The following is an 18076-nucleotide window of genomic DNA, read 5'->3' on the forward strand; positions in this document are numbered from 1 at the left end:
ATGGCAAAACCTCCCATGCTCCTGGATTGGCAAGATTAACATTGTGAAAATGGCAATACTTCCCAAGGCTATCTACAAATTCAACGCGATACCTATCAAAATTCCACCCTCATTCTTCAAGGAAATAGAAGAGGCAATCCAAAAATTCATATGGAACAATAACAGACCCCAAATAGCAAAAACGCTCCTCAACGGAAAGAACACTGCTGGAGGAATATCAATACCAAATTTCAAACTCTACTATAAAGCCATAGTAATCAAAACAGCTTGGTATTGGCATAAGAACAGACCTCAGGACCAATGGAATAGAATTGAAAACCCAGAAATGAACCTACATACGTATAGCCATCTAATCTTCAATAAGGGAGCTAAAACAATAGAATGGAAGAAAGACAGCCTCTTCAGTAAATGGTGCTGGCAAAATTGGTTAACTACATGTAGAAAACTAAAGCTAGATCCTTATATATCACCCTGCACCAGAATCAACTCCAAATGGATCAAAGACCTTGAACTCAAAGCAGACCCTCTGAAAACATTACAGGATGGAATAGGAAAAACCCTAGGTCTCCTTGGCTCAGGCCAAAATTTTCTGAATAGAGACCCAGAAGCACAACAAATCAAAGAAAGGTTGGACAAATGGGATTGCATAAGGTTTCAGAGCTTCTGCAGGGCAAATGACATAGCTAGCAAGATCAATAGAAAGCCCACCGATTGGGAGAAGATCTTTACTAGCCATACAACGGACAAGGGTCTCATATCTAAAATATACTTGGAACTCAAAAAATTAAACCACCCAACAACAAATCCTCAAAGAAACAACTGCCCAATAAATAAGTGGGCAAAAGACTTAAAGAGAAACTTCTCTGAAGAAGAAAGAAGGATGGCCAATAGACACATGAAGAAATGTTCAACATCCCTAGCCATAAAAAAAATGCAAATCAAAACAGCCTTGAGATATCACCTCACTCCAGTTAGAATGGCAAAAATCAAGAACTCTAACAACAACAGATGCTGGAGGGGATGTGGACAGAAAGGTACCTTACTTCATTGTTGGTGGGAATGTAAACTTGTTCAACCACTTTGGAAAGCAGTATGGAGTTTCCTCAAAAGACTTCACATAGATCTCCCCTATGATCCAGCAATCCCACTTTTGAGCATTTACCCAAATGTATACAAACAAGACCACACTAAAGGTACCAGCACAACTATGTTTATTGCAGCATTATGTACCATAGCTAAGATATGGAACCAACCCAGATGCCCCTCAGTAGATGAATGGATCAAGAAAATGTGGTATATATACACAATGGAATTCTATGCCTCCATCAGAAAGAATGACATTTCCCCATTTGTTAGGAAATGGAAAGGCTTGGAAAAAATTATATTAAGTGAAGTAAGCCAGGCCCAAAGAAGCATAGGTCCCATGGTTTCCCTTATTTGCAATATCTAGTATAGGTATGAGCCAAGCGGAAAAGGTCAGATAATGTGATGTTAGGAAAACGAACCCTTAAATATGTATTTTAATGTTTTCGTTTCTTTCATGCATGTGTTTCTAACGCATTTATAAGATTATTTCTTTGTTGCTTTGTATGTCCCTCCCCCACAGTGTAACCCCCGCTTTCACTATATTTGATGTCAGTATAACATGTGGAGGAGATGGGGACAAACAAGTCGTTTAAGGATTCAGGTGGACCTGTTGCAACAATGAGAAGTACAAAATGTCATGTCAAAACCAGCTTTACAATGTCGTTGTGGGGGGGGGGAGGGGGGTATGATTGGTTGGGGGGGACGGGGGAGGCTGGGAAGGGAGGTGAAGGGTAAACAAAGGAGGAGGCTGCAATGCTTGGTAAGAAATGTATGCATTATCCTGCCCATGTAATTGTAACCCCTCTGTACAATATGTTCTCAAATAAAATAAAATAAAATAAAAATTAAAAAAAAAAGAAAGTTATACTGCAGCAAGTTTCTGGAACTATATGTACATTAAATTTAATAGAGATACTATATTATAGCTCACTATATAAAATAAACATCTACAAACCCATTCTGATGTGCATTTCTTTTATTTTTTATTTTATTTTTGCCTGTCATGGGGCTTGAACTTAGGTCATGGGCACTGTCTCTGAGCTTCTTTTGCTCAAGGCTAGCACTCTAACACTTGAGCCACAGCACCACTTCAGACTTTTTTTTGTTTGTACTGGGGCTGCATATATGTTCCACAAGCTCTCTACCCCTAAGCCACATTCCCTAGCCCTGATCTACATTTATAAATGCTTATGTAGTAAGCAGAAAGGGAAATCTGTTCCATACAAAAGGATGCCAATGGATACAGAAGATATGATAGAAAAATCATGAGTAGATCGTAAAACAAATGGGTTGGATATGGAATAGGATACTTATGTCTTAGACATTTTACCCACAAGTAATTTGTTAATTTCAAGGGCAGTTGATAGTAGTGTGCAGTAGACACTATTCTGAGTGACTGGGGTTAATCTGACTAGCATTGGGAATACTGATCTCAATAGGATGCACTGAAAATGACATCACTCCTCTGGTGTCCATCCAAAGTATACAATCAAGAAAAAAACAAAAACTGTTAGACAAAAACTGAGAATCATTCTGACAAATAGGTGGACTGTACTCTTAAAAAATGACAAGTAAAACAACAGAAGAAATTCTTCCCAATTACAGAAAAAAAATACAACAAGCAAATAAACTACAACAAAATTGAAAAAATCTTCAGTTCTAGACCCTTGTACTTTTGGTAATCTTTAAGTTTCCCAGAGATAGAATACTCCTTGCCAAAGTGTTTTCCAGTGTTTTAGAGAACAATGGAAAAAAGTAGAGAACTAGTGTATGTCTAACACTTAAGTCCTACCAGCAACTCTGTCATTAAAAATATAAAAATTTTAAAAACCCTAGAGATAATAATGGAAAATGGGTTTTGATACACACTAACCAGCCAGAGTGCATCCACAACATAATAAACAAATACCAAAGACAGTCATTGTAGTAATAATGGCTAGTTTCAAAAATCAATGGTAAAGCACATCAATAAAACCACAAGTCAGAGGCTGGGAAGGTGGCTCAGTGGTAGAGCGCTTGCCTTGCATGCCTGAGGCCCTGGGTTCAATTCCTCAGCACCACATAAGCAAAAAGAAAAAAAGCTGGAAGTGGCGCTGTGGCTCAAGTGGTAGAGTGCTAGCCTTGAGCTGAAGAGCTGAGGGACAGCACCCAGGCCCAAAGTTCAGGCCCCACGACCGGACTCCAAAAAAAAACAAACTAGAAGTCAAAGATGATTATTATTATTCTTTAACACCACTTTGAATATCCTAGCATACATAAGAATACAAAAGACAAAAAAACAACAGGTATAGGTACTAGAAAGAATTACATATAGGGGCTGGGAAGGTGGCTCAGTGGTACAGCGTTTGCCTTGAATGCATGAGGCCCTGGGTTCGATTCCTCAGCACCACATAAGCGAAAAGAAAAAAGCCGGAAGTGGCACTATGGCTCAAGTGGTAGAGCGCTGGCCTTGAGCTGAAGAGCTGAGGGATAGCGCCCAGGCCCAGAGTTCAGGCCCCACGACCGGACCCCCTGCACCTCCCCCCAAAAAAAGAGAATTACATATAAACTTTTAGAATTCATGACCTTATTTTGAGTTGAATATTCAGGATAAATAAAAACAGAAATATTTTAGATTGAGTTTAGTTAATTGATTATTTAAACAATACACATATAAAAATCTAAAATTTACCATAAAATGACCAGTTAATAGCCTAAATGAAAAAACAGATTCCATTCAAATAGGAAAATGCCGAGACATTCTACTAAAAAGAATTATCTCTGAGATGATGAACAAAATCTCAGTGAAAGGAATAGTTAGGATCTGAATAAATATAGAGAATACTGTGTTTCTGAATGAAAACAATAAATTCTGTAAGAAAATATTTGATTTCCTCAGAATAACTTATGAGTCTAACAAAGTCATAATGTAAATCCCATCAGAACTTACTCTTAAAACCCAAGAAATTAATCCCACAGGCAAAATGGAAAATAAAAATGGTAAGAAAAATAACCAAACCATAGCTTTATCTCATGTGTTGTTTAAAAATATTATCTGCGTGATTTAAGTAATTAAAACAAAATAAAAAAACTACCAAAATAGTAGAAGAAAATAAAAGCAACTAGTTAAGTTTTCTGTAGAGGAAACACTTAAGTGAAACATATTTCAATGTCATTACTAATCAAGTACAATAAATTTCTTTGAAATATATTTCCACATATATAAGCATATATATGGATAGATATAGATATATCTTCATATTATTATTTATTTTAGAGGTTGAACTCAGAGCTTTGTGCTAGGCAAATGTCTTACCATTTTAGCCATGCCCCTAGGTTACTTTTGCTTTAGTTTATTTTTAAGGGTGGGTCTTGAACTTTTGTTTAAGCCAGCCTGGAACCATAGTCCTCCTACCTCTACTACCTACAGAGCTGGATTATAGTTACACAGAAACCAGTAAATCCACATTAGAAAATCTGTTCTAAGGACAAAAATATGTGGACAAAATATTTACATATAATCTGGTTCTTCAAATACTGAACATTTGTAAATAAATGGGGACATTACTTAAATAACCAAGTATCTAAACACCTGAAAATTATAGTCATAAAGGCATTTATTCACTTATAGTAATCAATTTTGGTAGAACTGGGATTGAACCTGAGGCTTTAAGCATGCTAGTCTAGCAACAGTGTTTCACCACTGACCTATAGCCCAGCCCTGAAATATCTGTATGAAGAATATCTAAGAGCCTGGGAAAATGTTCACAAAATGATATTCCAAAAAAGAAAGCTACTAAAGCGTCTATTCCTTCAATTTTTTTTCAACATTTTATTGAACGAAAATACACCAAATTATCTTTGGGCAATGAAAAGGTAGGAGATTATAATGTTTTTATTTTGATCTCTATTTTCTGAAAAATGTATTTATAAAAATAAAAAAGCACTTTTAAATATAAGCTTACTAAAATGTACAGTCTTGTTTCTATTTCTTTCAATACTCTGAAAACTATGTTTATAAAAGTTTATGCAAAGGTGCATAAACTAGCAAGCCATTCCTTCAAATAGCTGGTTTATGAGGACACTTCGAGGCTTGAGTTATTTCAATTTACCATGATCGTGAAGCTATACAATTAGTTTCCATATTTTGTTCAGAAATACTAAATCCAAAGCAACATTGAAGGATGAAAATTTCTCCCTGCTAAAGTGGTGATTAAAGATCAACATGAAAGAAGAATGAAAATGGAACATGTAGGAAACAAACATTTTGTTTTGCTTTATGAGATTTTATTTCTAAAGTTTCAGATCTTCCCAATTTTTTTTTTACTTTTTGCCCCAAAAAAGGTTTCAATACTTTTCATTCCGCTCTTGTCAACTTTAGCCAAAGCCTTCTGAGCTGCAGTCATTTTGCTACTTTTCTGTTGTGAAGATAAGAGAGAAAAGTTGTTATGAATGTACAACATTTGTAAATTAAACATGCAAATCAGACAAGACCGTGCAACCCTCAAGGTTTTCTCAGGGAGGTAAGCATCTGTTGCTAACAGCTTCATAAAGGAGTGAAGCAAGTTCTGATATCTATTCAGAATTCAGACTTCAGAGATGGAATATGTTAAGATAAAACTGCCACCTTCCAAGAAGGAATGTTACAAGTGGTGGTTTACTTTGGGGGAGTAATTCTGGAGGGTGCATTAAGTGTAATAACACAAACAATGGGACTGCCACAGGCGGCAATTGTCAGGGGGAGGAATTATAGCCTTGTATTACCACACGATGAATAATTCACAGCAATTTACAATCTGATTTTATTCACTCACTCTATGGAAAACCAAGGACAGCCTATATTCAAAAGATGACCTGTATTGCCAATTATCCCAGGCCAGCAGGATAGCTGTCCTGTTTTTTTCCTCCTAAAAGAAATGCTTTCCATAAAGCTGCCTCCAATATTTCTGCCCTGTACATTTCTCTCTCTTCCTGGTCACTGTATATATTTTTATTATGTCCTGTAAAATACACTAGAAGATGATAAATAGCAACTGAGTTCACTAGGAGGCATTACAACTTTTTAAAACAAGAATCAATAATGGAAATCAGAAAAGAAAAAGAAAGATTTGTCTCCTTAGGAACTCTAAGACCAGATCCTTTAAGGACACTGTATGATTCTGCCATTTTGCTTCTCAATCTGCCTACCTTTGGTAGGCTTATTTTGTGACTAGATGGTGAAAAGTGACAGTCTCTTTCAGACAAGTTTTCCTGTGCATTTAACTATAACTCTGATCCAACCCTCTTCTAGCACTGGTGGCTGGCCAAGTGAAAATACTGGGAAGTGTTATTTCTCCTGAAGGCAGGGCAGAAAGATTCTCTGAGAAAATGAAATGTCTCTGTCGAGAGCTAGCTATTTAGGTCAGTCTTAAACTGGCTCATTCTCAGATTGATTTCTACTTATGAATAAAAGAATGACATTTATGCAAACATTGAACACTATTCAAATCTAAGAGGAAGTTAACTTATCTTGAAATGGGCATAAACACAATAAAAAAAACCCATCTCTATACTTAACTTCAGAAAGTTTAATTGTTTAAAAAAAATCAATTGAAAAGGCTAAAAACACACCAGAAAATTGTTGGTACCATAAATGGGTATAAATAAATGGCTTTAGTACTATCCCAACATAAAAATAGGTAAGGAGAAGTGGCAATAGGTAAGTGGCAAAGCACTAGTCTTGAGCAGAAAAAATAGGCAAGGGACAAAAATAACTATGCAAAAATGCAAATAGACAATGAGCAACTAAAAAACCTTCTTCTATTTGAAAGGCAAACATTTTCAAGAATAAAACAATATTTAATTCTGTTAAGAATGCTGGAAGTGAAGCTTTGGCTCAAGTGGTAGCATGCCAGCCTTGAGCAGAAAAGCTATAGTACAGTACCCAGGCCTTGAGTTCAAGCCCAAGTCCTGACACATTAAAAAAAAGTAAATGAATAAGCAAAATAAATATACATTCACAATTTCAGGGGCTGGGAAGGTGGCTCTGTGGTAGAGGGCTTGCCTTGCATGCATGAGGCCCTGGGTTCGATTCCTCAGCACCACATAAGCAGAAAAAACAACGGAAGTGGTACTGTGGCTCAAGTGTAGAGTGCTATCCTTGAGCTGAAGAGCTGAGGGACAGCACCTAGGCCCAGAGGTCAGGCCCCACGACGGAGGGGGGGGGGACGGGATGGGACAAGATTTGAGCACAATTTCAATTATGTCAAAGCTCACGGTCCCCAATTTAGTTCTAAATTGTGTCAAATGAAATAATCAGAAATGCAGGCTGTAAAAAAATTATCTATCCTTTCATTAAAAAAAATCTAGAAGTAATCTGTATGGCTACATGTAGAGGACTGATTCAATGCCAAATCCCATATGATGTAATAAAGACTTATGATTGGGTATCACGAAACCATGATTATGATTTCAAAGAATGTGTAATGATACATGAACATTTCCACAATATACCAGTAACTGAAAGGGGCAGAACCAGAAGCTATGTAAGTATTACAATGCCAATTTTAAAGGCTACCTGTTATTATAAAGCATGTACAACTAAGTAAAAAATGTTATCCAACTCACATTTGTAAGGTGAATGCTGACTAGTGGAATTATTATTAATAATTTTTATCACTCTAATTTCTGGGAAGCTCTGGAGAAGTTAGGGTGACAAAGGAGTTACCTATAGTGAAACTTCCCACCTACCAACAAACATGGCAAAACTTGAGGGCATTGATGCTAAGCAGAATGCTTTTCTTTGGTGTGTAAAAGGTCGTAATGCCTTAATGCTTTCACTACCATACACTATTTTGAATGAACTATTAAGCCACAGAAATGCAAGTGAATAGTTTTCCCCAGTCAAAACTGTATCCACAATCAAGCATGCAATTATTTCTGGATGTGTACTGTATCACTCACTGAGGTCTGAGGACAGACAGTAGCCACTACACCTGGACAAACATACCTTTTCAGTCTTCAAATCTTTAGTGTTAAACTTAGTGTAATCTTCTTTTGCTTCTATAGGCTCATCTGATAACTTTGGTTTCTGCAATGTTAGAGCAGTGAAGAGCATCAAATATCACTCTGCCACTTATACCAATCCATTAAAAACAACCATGCAACTAAATGTGCAAATTTGTACCTACACAGGAGCACAAAGCTGGCAATGATTTTACTTTTATAAGCTGCTTTTTATTTGGACCAATCCCTAGGGAAGGAAGCCACACATCACTTCCAGAAAGAAACCATGGTGATGATGGGATATGACACAACCTGGCCTCAGCCCCTTAACAAAATAAACGGTTTGTATATACCAGCTTCAGTGGGCATCTGGGTGCTGTAGACTTAAAGGATGTTAAGAGGCAAAATGCACATCATGAAAGCTAAAGATGAGAATTCCCTTATAGGGAGCCAGGTGTCCAGCTGGTTTATGCTCAAAATGAATATAGGGCAGCATTATTCTATTATTACCATCTATGAGTAGCTTCATATCCTTCCCTCTTTTTTAACTCAACTATCTCAATTTATCCACATGAGAATGGCTATATACAACAATCAGCCAGTAAGAGAGGAAACCTAAATTAATAGCACCTAGTAGAGGGCTTCATTGAGATGTTAATTTTTATAAAAGTGTCCTTTCCATTAGGCTCAATGTAGCTAAGTTGAATCTTTGTATTTTCACCTTTCACTTAGTGTTTTGCACTCTAGTGAATGCATGTGAGAATCCTAGCAAGAACCAGACCTTAATAATAAATAATGGCCTTAATAATTATAATATAGAATGGCCACACTTCATGGAAAAGGTAAGAAGCAGGTCAGATTAGTCTTGTTTGACATGGAGGATTGATCATATGGTAATTATAATTTGGAGTTTTAAAGACCTTTAAGCTGTTAGTGGAAATATGCAGCAAGAGTCAACACGGATTTCCCCTAGGAAAGAGAGATCAGTCTCCAGATCTCTTCTTCATACCCCTGCCTTGTTAACCAAAGCACCAGTACAGGTGGTGCTAACAGATGTCAATGCCTCCATGACAGGTGGAGATAAAACTATTAAAGTTTTTCAAAAGCTTTGCCATCAAAAAAAAAAGGAGAATTCCCTTCGCCACAAAGCAATCTCTAGCAAATAAATCATTAAAAGGAAAAGACTAATTTACCACAAATCAATGACCCACCAACACAAAGTGAATGGATGTATCTCATGAATACATGTTCATGTTTAAAAGAAAATCGCAGTTAGGGAATGCCTATCGTAACTAGAAAGTTACCATCAACCAGTAAAGTGGAACTTACAGCTTATAATGCTGAAGGCCACAACTGTTTCAGAACTTGAAGACATGAGGATATATTCAATGAACTGTATCTCACAGATAAGTCATTATAAATACTTGGACATTATTATAGGACATTATTCACATTATTCACTTTTGCAACTTGACAGTTCAAGTTGTAAAAAGTTCATGGCTAGAACTTAAGACAAATATATTTCCAGATGAATATGAAATGTTTATTAAGGGCAAGGAGTTGGTCAGATCTTTTAATAGCACACATTCAAACAAGACATGAGTTACAAGTGCATCTAACAAAAAAAAATAATTGTTACACTTTCTTCCCATAACTAATTTTTGTTATTCTCAGCACACTGTTGGAAATGTTGGAAAAATAGGATTGTCATATTTATTGAGATTCTTGTTATTTAAAAGACCAAAACCCTATAGTTTGGAGAGATACTTCAGCAGAAAGAGATGAGTGTCTCAGAAGCCAGTACAATGGACATAACCAAAGGGAGAGAGTTCTGGAAGAGAACAGAAGAGCACCACAGAGATTAATGTCAGGCCTGGACTTACCATCTTGCAAATAGTTTAGAAGAAAGAGATTGGGAACGTCTCCAAACCCCTGACTGCATTCAGCTCTGCTAGTTGACAATGACAAAAGACTAAAGAAGGAATGGAGGAAGTCCAGCTTCAGAACAGACAGATATGTGATAATAAGGGACAATGAGGCAAAAAATAAGGAGAGTGAACTCCACCTATCCATTACAAATACAGACAGAGATGCCCAATGGCTGTCGGAAGGTATTTCCTGAAAATAATCAAGGATGTTGCTGTAAAAAAAAAAAATCAGTCAAACCCAGGGCACACACAGGTAAACTAGTAGAAACTTAGCTTACACTTGTTTAACCTATAGTACAATATATACCGTGTACCCCAGAATCCCAGGAAAACGTACAGAGAGGAAAGCCTTGAAAAGCAACTAATACAACCTAAGAAGTGAGGCTGAGGTTCAGTGACAGTATTCTGAGCTCTAAATCAGAAAAAGAAAAAGAGACAAACTATGCCCCCACTGGCCAAATCCAGCTGGCCCTGGATTTTATAAATGTAATTTTGTTGGAACCTGGCCATACTAGTTCATTTACAATGTGTTGTCTGGGATGTTTTCTCACCACAAAAACAAGAGTTTAGCAGAGACTTATGCTTTAGGAACCAGAATCTAAACAGACCCTGAATCTAAGTCAAAATCTAAAACAAAATACAAATGACCTAAATTTTAGAAATAAAATACAAGTGGAAAAGAGAAAAATAAACTATGGAATGCATTACTCCAGGAAATAACAGAGGTTAAAATCTTCAAGAACAAGTTTAGATGAATCAGTGGATATATTTGGGGAGGAAAAGAAATATTCCTAATTTTTCTGATGGAGAGAGATAAAAAGCAATTACTTTTAGAGCACCTACCTTCTTAGTTATAGCAAGATGGTTATTTTTCTGTGTTCCCCAAGCTATTCTCAGAGATTAATTCCTAGTTTTTCTAAGAGCAACTGATTTCCATCCAATGCTATTCTTCAGAAGAGTAAAAGATATATCTGCTTTAATAATCTACCAAACATGGCTCTAAATTAATACATGTTCCATTTTCTAGTAAGACTCAAGGTGATAAATGTTTTCAGAGCTGCCACCATTACCTTTATATAGGACATGATACAAAAAAAATCCAAAATATGTTGGTCCTTCTGAAGCCCAAGGAATGAATGAATGAACAGTAAAAGAAAGTTATTTAGCACCAACAATGTGGGCACTGCACATTCACAAGGCATCCATTCCTTAACTGAGCAAGGACCAACCAAACATAGAAGAGGTACATGTGCTTATTTTCCTGGCTTGGAGCAGCACTATACTTAGCTGAGATGTAGCCTAGTCTGAGACATGCTAGATTGCCATCAAGTGTGGTTTATGACTGACTGGCTCCTCTAGTCTTAGTATCTGGGCAATTAACACAATTTGTAGAGGAGTTGTGGGTGGCAGTATAGAAGTCTAGAAGAGGAAATGGATTCCCACTAACAGATGAGATTTACATACAGATTCTTCATTTCAAATTCTGAATAAAAGCCAGGTTATCTTTCTTCAAAGGATTCTTTGTTACAAAACTCATGTTCTGTATACCTTTGTGTTAACAATAATTATATTCAGCAAACTATGTTTAAATTGTGTGTAGAGTATTCTGGGTGATTAGTAAAACTAGCGATCCATCTACCTTAAGATTTCAGCTAGGCATGATGGTCCATACCTGGCATGCAAAAGCAGAAGTAGGAAAATCGTGAATTTGAGACCAGCTTGGGCTAAGTAGTGAGAACCTATCTTTAAAAAATAAATAAATAAAGATGTATTTATAATACTTTTAGAGAAGTATCTTTCTAAAATGAATTTAGTTTTCAGTATTCAGGTAAAGTCTAAAAACATAAGAAATACTATTGGAGAACAGTCTACATTCCACATTGCAATACTCCATGCAAGATGGATTTTGTATGCTTTAAAATACATGAGGACAAGCTAAATTCGTGTGGTAAAATGTGTTATATTGTTCCAAGCCCCTAGAGATAGCTTGGCCACAGTCTCTTACCTTTGATGGAGGGTTTGGCAATGGAGTTGAAGGCTCTGGAAGCCTAAGGAAGTTAAAAATAAGAATCATAGTCATGGTTTTTCATAGAGAATCTGGGCCAATTTAAGACTTAGGTAGTCCTTATTATAGCTTTACCTCCACATGTCTTTTCAGAGTGAAGAATGCAGAATGCAATTTGTTTAAATGAATGAATCTTTATTTTGCTACTTAATTCCATATATGGGAATTGTCTAAGAAATAAAATTGGAACTCATTTTTTCTTTGGCCTCCATAATTTCTCATTTGACACTGGCGTGTTTTGTCTTCATAAATAGTTCATTTGCAAGTGCAAATTATTCTAATTATTATACTGTCCAGAAAAGCCATACAACTCTATCTCTTCTATTAAACAGAAATTCTATTTCCATTATTTCTGCCTCCCAAATCTTTAGCCCAAATTTAAAATTTTCAGTGGAAAAGATCTAAACAAATAATGAAGTACCAAGACATAAAGTCTCTAGACAAGCATCTAAGAAATCCAGGCAAACATTTCTTTTTAGAGAATGTCATCCCTGGGGGCTGGGAAGATGGCTCAGTGGTAGAGAGCTTGCCTTGCATGCATGAGGCCCTGGGTTCGATTCCTTAGCACCACATAAGCAAAAAGAAAAAAGCCGGAAGTGGCACTGTGACTCAAGTGGTAGAGCTCTAGGCTTGAGCTGAAGAGCTGAAGGACAGCGCCCAGGCCCAGAGTTCAGGCCCTGTGACCGGACCCAAAAACAAATAAACAAACAAAAATACCATCACCACTACTACCAACAATAAAAACAAAATCCCTACATTTCCATTTCCCGGAGTTTATTTTAGTAAATAATATTTTAAATGTTCAGAGAAGTTACATCTTTGCATTCCTCTCCTAAGGGTATCCTTCCATTCATTAGTCTGCGTATGAATGCCTAGGTTAACATGCCCAGTTATATTTTAGCTCTCGCTAAATGTACCATTCCTGTCTCTAAACTTGGCTTACTTTACTTGGCATAATTTGTTCTAGGTCCATCCATTTCCCTGCAAATGATATACTCTTATCCTTTCTAAAGAATAAGTAAAATTCCACTGTGTATCTGAACCACATTTTATTAATCCACTTATCTGCTGTAGGGCATCTGGGCTGTTTCCATAACTTGGCTATTGTGAACAGCTGTGCTAGTTATCTTTAAGAGTCTCACGTTGTGCCACCAACCCTCAGACCTCCATGCCTAGGTGGAAAAACAGGCACATACCACTGTGTCCAGTGAGATTGAAATATTGAATGCTTTTTGGCCTCAGCTGGCCTGAAACCTCAGTTCTCACAATCTCAGCTTCCCACACAGTTTAGGATAATAGTCACATGTCACCATGCATACCTACCAGATGAGAGAGGGCCTCACAAACTTCTCTGCTAGGACTTGCCTCTAACTGAGATCCTCTCAACTTCTCAAGTAGCTAGGATTACAGGTATGAGTCATTGTGCCTAGCTTCTCTTACTCTCAAAATATTCATGAAGAACCAAAGTAGTTGAGTCTCAGTAAGGGATAAAATTTTAATAAACCTCATCCTCTACAATCATACAAAGCAATGATTCTAATTTTAACACTCACTAGTTGCTGCAGATCCAAATCAATTCATTCCAGTCAGTTAATTTGTATTAGAAATTAACTCTGACCCATATATGACATAGCCCACATCCACCAAGGAAAGCCATTGTTGGGGAAACCAAGAGGCATGAAGACTTGTTAATTACAACTAAAGATGAAAGACACGTACTTTAAATGTTTAGATAAGCCATCACTTAATTCTTTAGGGATGTAATCAGAGATCAGACCATGAGCATAATGAACATAATCCTCTGAAAGAGAAAAATGATGAAAGAAAAAATTAGTAAGATTATGATAGTTTTATAGTCAAATTGACTTCAGTTCAAATTATTCCTATATCTGGATTTTTCTATCAAGAAATTCATGTATGCTCTCACTTCAGTTTCCTCATTAGTTAACTAGGGATACTAATACTTATATGTAAGGACAGGAAGAAATACAGAAGATAATTCCAAAAATATGATATATTGAACATTAGGTGGCCACCAGATGCTAGTAAACTAAACTAAAATTCAAGGTTGCTTTCTTAGTTGAGGTCTCTAAATATGAAAAGCCAATTGTAACAATACAAGATATTCATATGTCTTTTTTTTTTCCCTGTGCTGATCCTTGGGCTTGAACTCAGAGCCCAGGCACTGTTCCTGAGCTTTTATGCTCAAGGCAACCACTCTACCACTTGACCCACTGCTCCAAGTCTAGTTTTTTGGTAGTTAATTAGACAGTCTCACAGACTTTCCTGCCCAAGATGGGCTTGAACCACAATTCTGAGATTTCAGCCTCCTGAGTAGCTAGGATTATATGTGTATTTCTTTTTACTTTCTTTCTTTCTTATTATTATTATTCTTTTAGTCATTGGGCTTGAACTCTGGGCCTGAGCACTGTTCCTTAGCTCTTCAGTTCAAGGCTAGCACTCTACCACTTGAACTATAGAGCCACTTCCGGTTTTCTGGTGGTTTATTGGAGATAAGAGTTTCACAGACTTTTCTGTCTGGGCTGGCTTTGAACCATGATCCTCAGATCTCAGTCTTCTGAGTAGCTAGGATTACACATGTAGCCACTGGCACCCGGCTACATGTGTATTTCTTTTAAGGCACATGCATTTCTTTTAAGGTAACTTTTTTTCTACAATGTTTTCATATAGAATAAATGTAATAACTAAGCAGTAATGAGTATTAGGATTTAAGCAAAATAAAATAAAAATAGTAAATAAAATCATCTCTTTGAGTTGCCTGTTAGGTATTTGCTTCCTAACAGCATTATATACACTCCCAAATTAAAAAAATAAAACTTTTTCAAAAAATGAAAAAAACTTAATAATTCATTTTCTAGCATCTGGACCTTTAACAATGACATCACATTAAATACAGTTACAACGAAATCTGTCTCCAAATCCTCTTTCCTAATTCAGTATTGTGTGTAAAATATGATGAACAATTGAATTTGACCTTCAAATGGGATAAGCACAGGGGCTATATAAAATACCAACAGTTGACCTCAGGTTTGCTGCTGGGATGTTCACTTACTTTCTTCTTCCTTCTTTTCTCTTCTACTTTCAATGTGGCTCAACACTATTTAGAAAATTACTGCCATCTGGTGATCACCTGACTTAATTTTTTTTCTTTTTTTTGTACATTTTTTTATTGTAAAAATGCTATACAGAGGGGTTACAGTTACATGAGCAAGGTAATGAGTACATTTCTTTTTTTGGGGTGGGGAGGGGGTCCAGCTCGTGGGGCCTGAACTCTGGGCCTGGGTACTGTCTCTCAGTTCTTCAGCTCAAGGTTAGCACTCTACCACTTGAGCCACAGCGCCACTTCCAGCTTTTTTCTTTTTTCCTATGTGGTGCTGAGGAATCAAACCCAGGGCCTCATGCATGCAAGGCAAGCACTCTACCACTGAGCCACCTTCCAAGCCCATGAGTACATTTCTTATTGAGCATTGTTGCCTCCTCCTTTGTTTTCCCCCTACCATCCTTTCCCTCCCACTTCCACAACTATCTCTCTCCCACTCTCCTCTCCCCCTCTCTGCCCAAAGTTGTAAAGTTCATTTTGAACATAGTGTTTTGTACATCTCATTGTTACAATGGGTCAATCTCTATCCTTATTTAACCATTTTGTTTTTTCCTTCCTCTTCCCGAATTAAAAAGGTATATATACAAGATACAAGCACTGACATCAAACTGAAACAATAACAAGAAAGAAAAAAGATACTGTGTCCCTATCTTGTTTGGGGTTCATTTTGCTTAACAACATCTTATATGGTCATATGTACATAGCTTTTGACCTTTTCTGCTTGTCCTACACATGTACTAGTTATTGCAAATAAGGGAAACTATGGGACCTATGTTTCTTTGGGCCTGGTTTACTTCACTTAATATAATTTTTTCCAAGTCTTTTCATTTCCTAACAAATGGGCGATGTCATTCTTTCTGATGGAGGCATAGAATTCCATTTTGTATATATATGTACACAGTTTCTTGATCTACTGAGGGGCATCTGGGTTGGTTCTATATCTTAGGTAAATAATACTGTGATAAACATAGTTGTGCTGGTAGCCTTAGTATGGCCTTGCTTGTGATCATTTGGGTAAATGCCCAAAAGTGGGATTGCTGGGTCACAGGGGCGCTCTATATGGAGTCTTGAGTAACCTCCATACTGCTTTCCAAAGTGGTTGAACAAGTTTACATTCCTACCAACAATGCAGTAGGGTCCCCTTTTGGACACATCCCCTCTAGCATTTGTTGTTATTAGAGTTCTTGATTATAGCCATTCTAACTGGGGTGAGGTAGAATCTCAATGTAGTTTTGATTTGAATTTCTTTTTAGTTTTGATTTGAATTTCTTTTATGGCTAGAGAGGTTGAACATTTCTTCATATGTCTATTGGCCATTTGTATTTCCTCTTCAGAGAAGTTTCTTTAGCCCACTTATTTATCGGGCAGTTGTTTCTTTGAGGATTTGTTTTTGGGAGATTTAATTTTTGGGTTTCCATGTATATTTTAGATATGAGACCCTTGTCCATTGTATGGCTAGTGAAGATCTTCTCCCAATCCGTGGGCTTTCTATTGATCTTGCTAGCTATGTCTTTTGCCATGCAGAAGCTCTGCAACTTCATACAATCCCATTTGTCCAACCTTTCTTTGATTTGTTGCATTTCTGGGTCTCTATTAGGAAAATTTAGGCCTGTGCCAAGGAGACCTAGGGTTTCTCCTATTCCTTCCTGCAATGTTTTCAGGGTGTCTGTTTTAACTCCAAGGTCTTTGATCCATTTGGAGTTGATTCTGGTGCAGGATGATATATAAGGATCTAGCTTTAGTTTTCTACAGATGATCACCTGATTTCAAAAGGTCTTTGGCAGATTATACTGTTCAATGTGTAAGTGAAAGTTTTGTTTGGACCCTTCTTAAAATATGTTCATGGTTATGCCAGGGTCCATGAAGAGATAAAGAAAACTATTTTAAGAAAGCCAACATACGGTTCGTTGGCTGTTACCACATGAAGTTAATGGTCTATAAGAGGAAGAATGTAAGGTGTAATAGCTTCTTGGACACACTAAAGGGCAGAACAGCCCAGCCCAGATCCTCAAATGGGGAATCTTAGCAGAAGCACTGGACTCAATGCAAAATACTTTGTTTACCAGCCAGAATAAGTCATCTATCTCTCTAGAACCATAGTTTCCCATTCCTAAAGTAAGATCTGCCTGAAAAATATCTAATATCCTTTCTCCTTTGTTAGAAAAATAATCATATGGTTTTATCAACTGATAGCGCCATCCATCCACCTATCCATCCACTTGATTTAATTCCTCCTCTTTTTTTCTTAAAGCCATTTAGGACCCTAACTGCTGGTAAACTCAATATAGCAGGTGTGCCATCTGCTACTCCTAGTAGCTACCTTTATGTACGAACAAGGTGTTAAAAATAGATTACTGCAAATCAAAGACTACTTGAATCACTACCACTCACAAACAGGCCACTGTTCCTCAGTCTATTTTCTGTTTGTATGCATGTGTGTGTTTGCTTTTTAATGGCTGAAGTCAGATTTTAGGAGTCACATAACCAGGTTAAGAAAATATTAAATTAGAGCTTAAGGTTAGAATAATTTCTACATCACCCATTTGGGAATGTTAACTGCAATACATAATTGTTCATGTATTTGTACATACAAAAATAAAAGGACACTATATTGAAAAGAGCAAAATAAAGTTCCTTGGTAACCAAAAGAAAAGAATTGCCAAGTCAATTAACTTCATCTAAGTTCAAAACATTGAGAGATATCTAAGGAAATATGCCTCAAGGGAACAAACTGCAGCAAAGATGAAGCCTATGTGCGGTTTTCCTATGTTAGTGTGGGTATAGTACGCCCAACAACAAGGTGAAGAGTAGAGAATGCCAAGAACCATCCACAGCTCAGCCCTGCCACTTGCTAGTAAGGCAACTCTAGAGTGAGCCTCAACTTTCCTGAGCCTTCCTGTGAGGTCAGATGAG

At 36.9% G+C, this 18076-nt stretch overlaps 1 protein-coding gene across 3 annotated transcripts in view; it reads right to left on the reverse strand.

Annotated features, from left to right (window-relative positions):
- Nucleotides 1-18076, reverse strand: part of Rnaseh2b (ribonuclease H2 subunit B) — a 72470-nt gene that overhangs the window by 11297 nt on the left and 43097 nt on the right. For 2 of the 3 annotated variants that reach the window (XM_070000150.1, XM_070000151.1), the window contains 4 exons: nt 13762-13843; nt 11983-12025; nt 8054-8134; nt 5336-5483 (listed from right to left, as the gene is read on the reverse strand). In XM_070000150.1, the coding sequence (XP_069856251.1) occupies nt 5367-5483; nt 8054-8134; nt 11983-12025; nt 13762-13843 (323 nt within the window). In that variant the 3' untranslated portion in view covers nt 5336-5366. Of the gene's footprint in view, nt 1-5335; nt 5484-8053; nt 8135-11982; nt 12026-13761; nt 13844-18076 lie in introns of those variants that run through there. The other variant, XM_070000153.1, reaches the window with a different exon arrangement.

The sequence above is a fragment of the Dipodomys merriami genome, unplaced genomic scaffold (genome assembly GCF_024711535.1).
Source record: "Dipodomys merriami isolate MVZ:Mamm:240054 unplaced genomic scaffold, mDipMer1.0.p SCAF_56, whole genome shotgun sequence".
NCBI lineage: Eukaryota > Metazoa > Chordata > Mammalia > Rodentia > Heteromyidae > Dipodomys > Dipodomys merriami.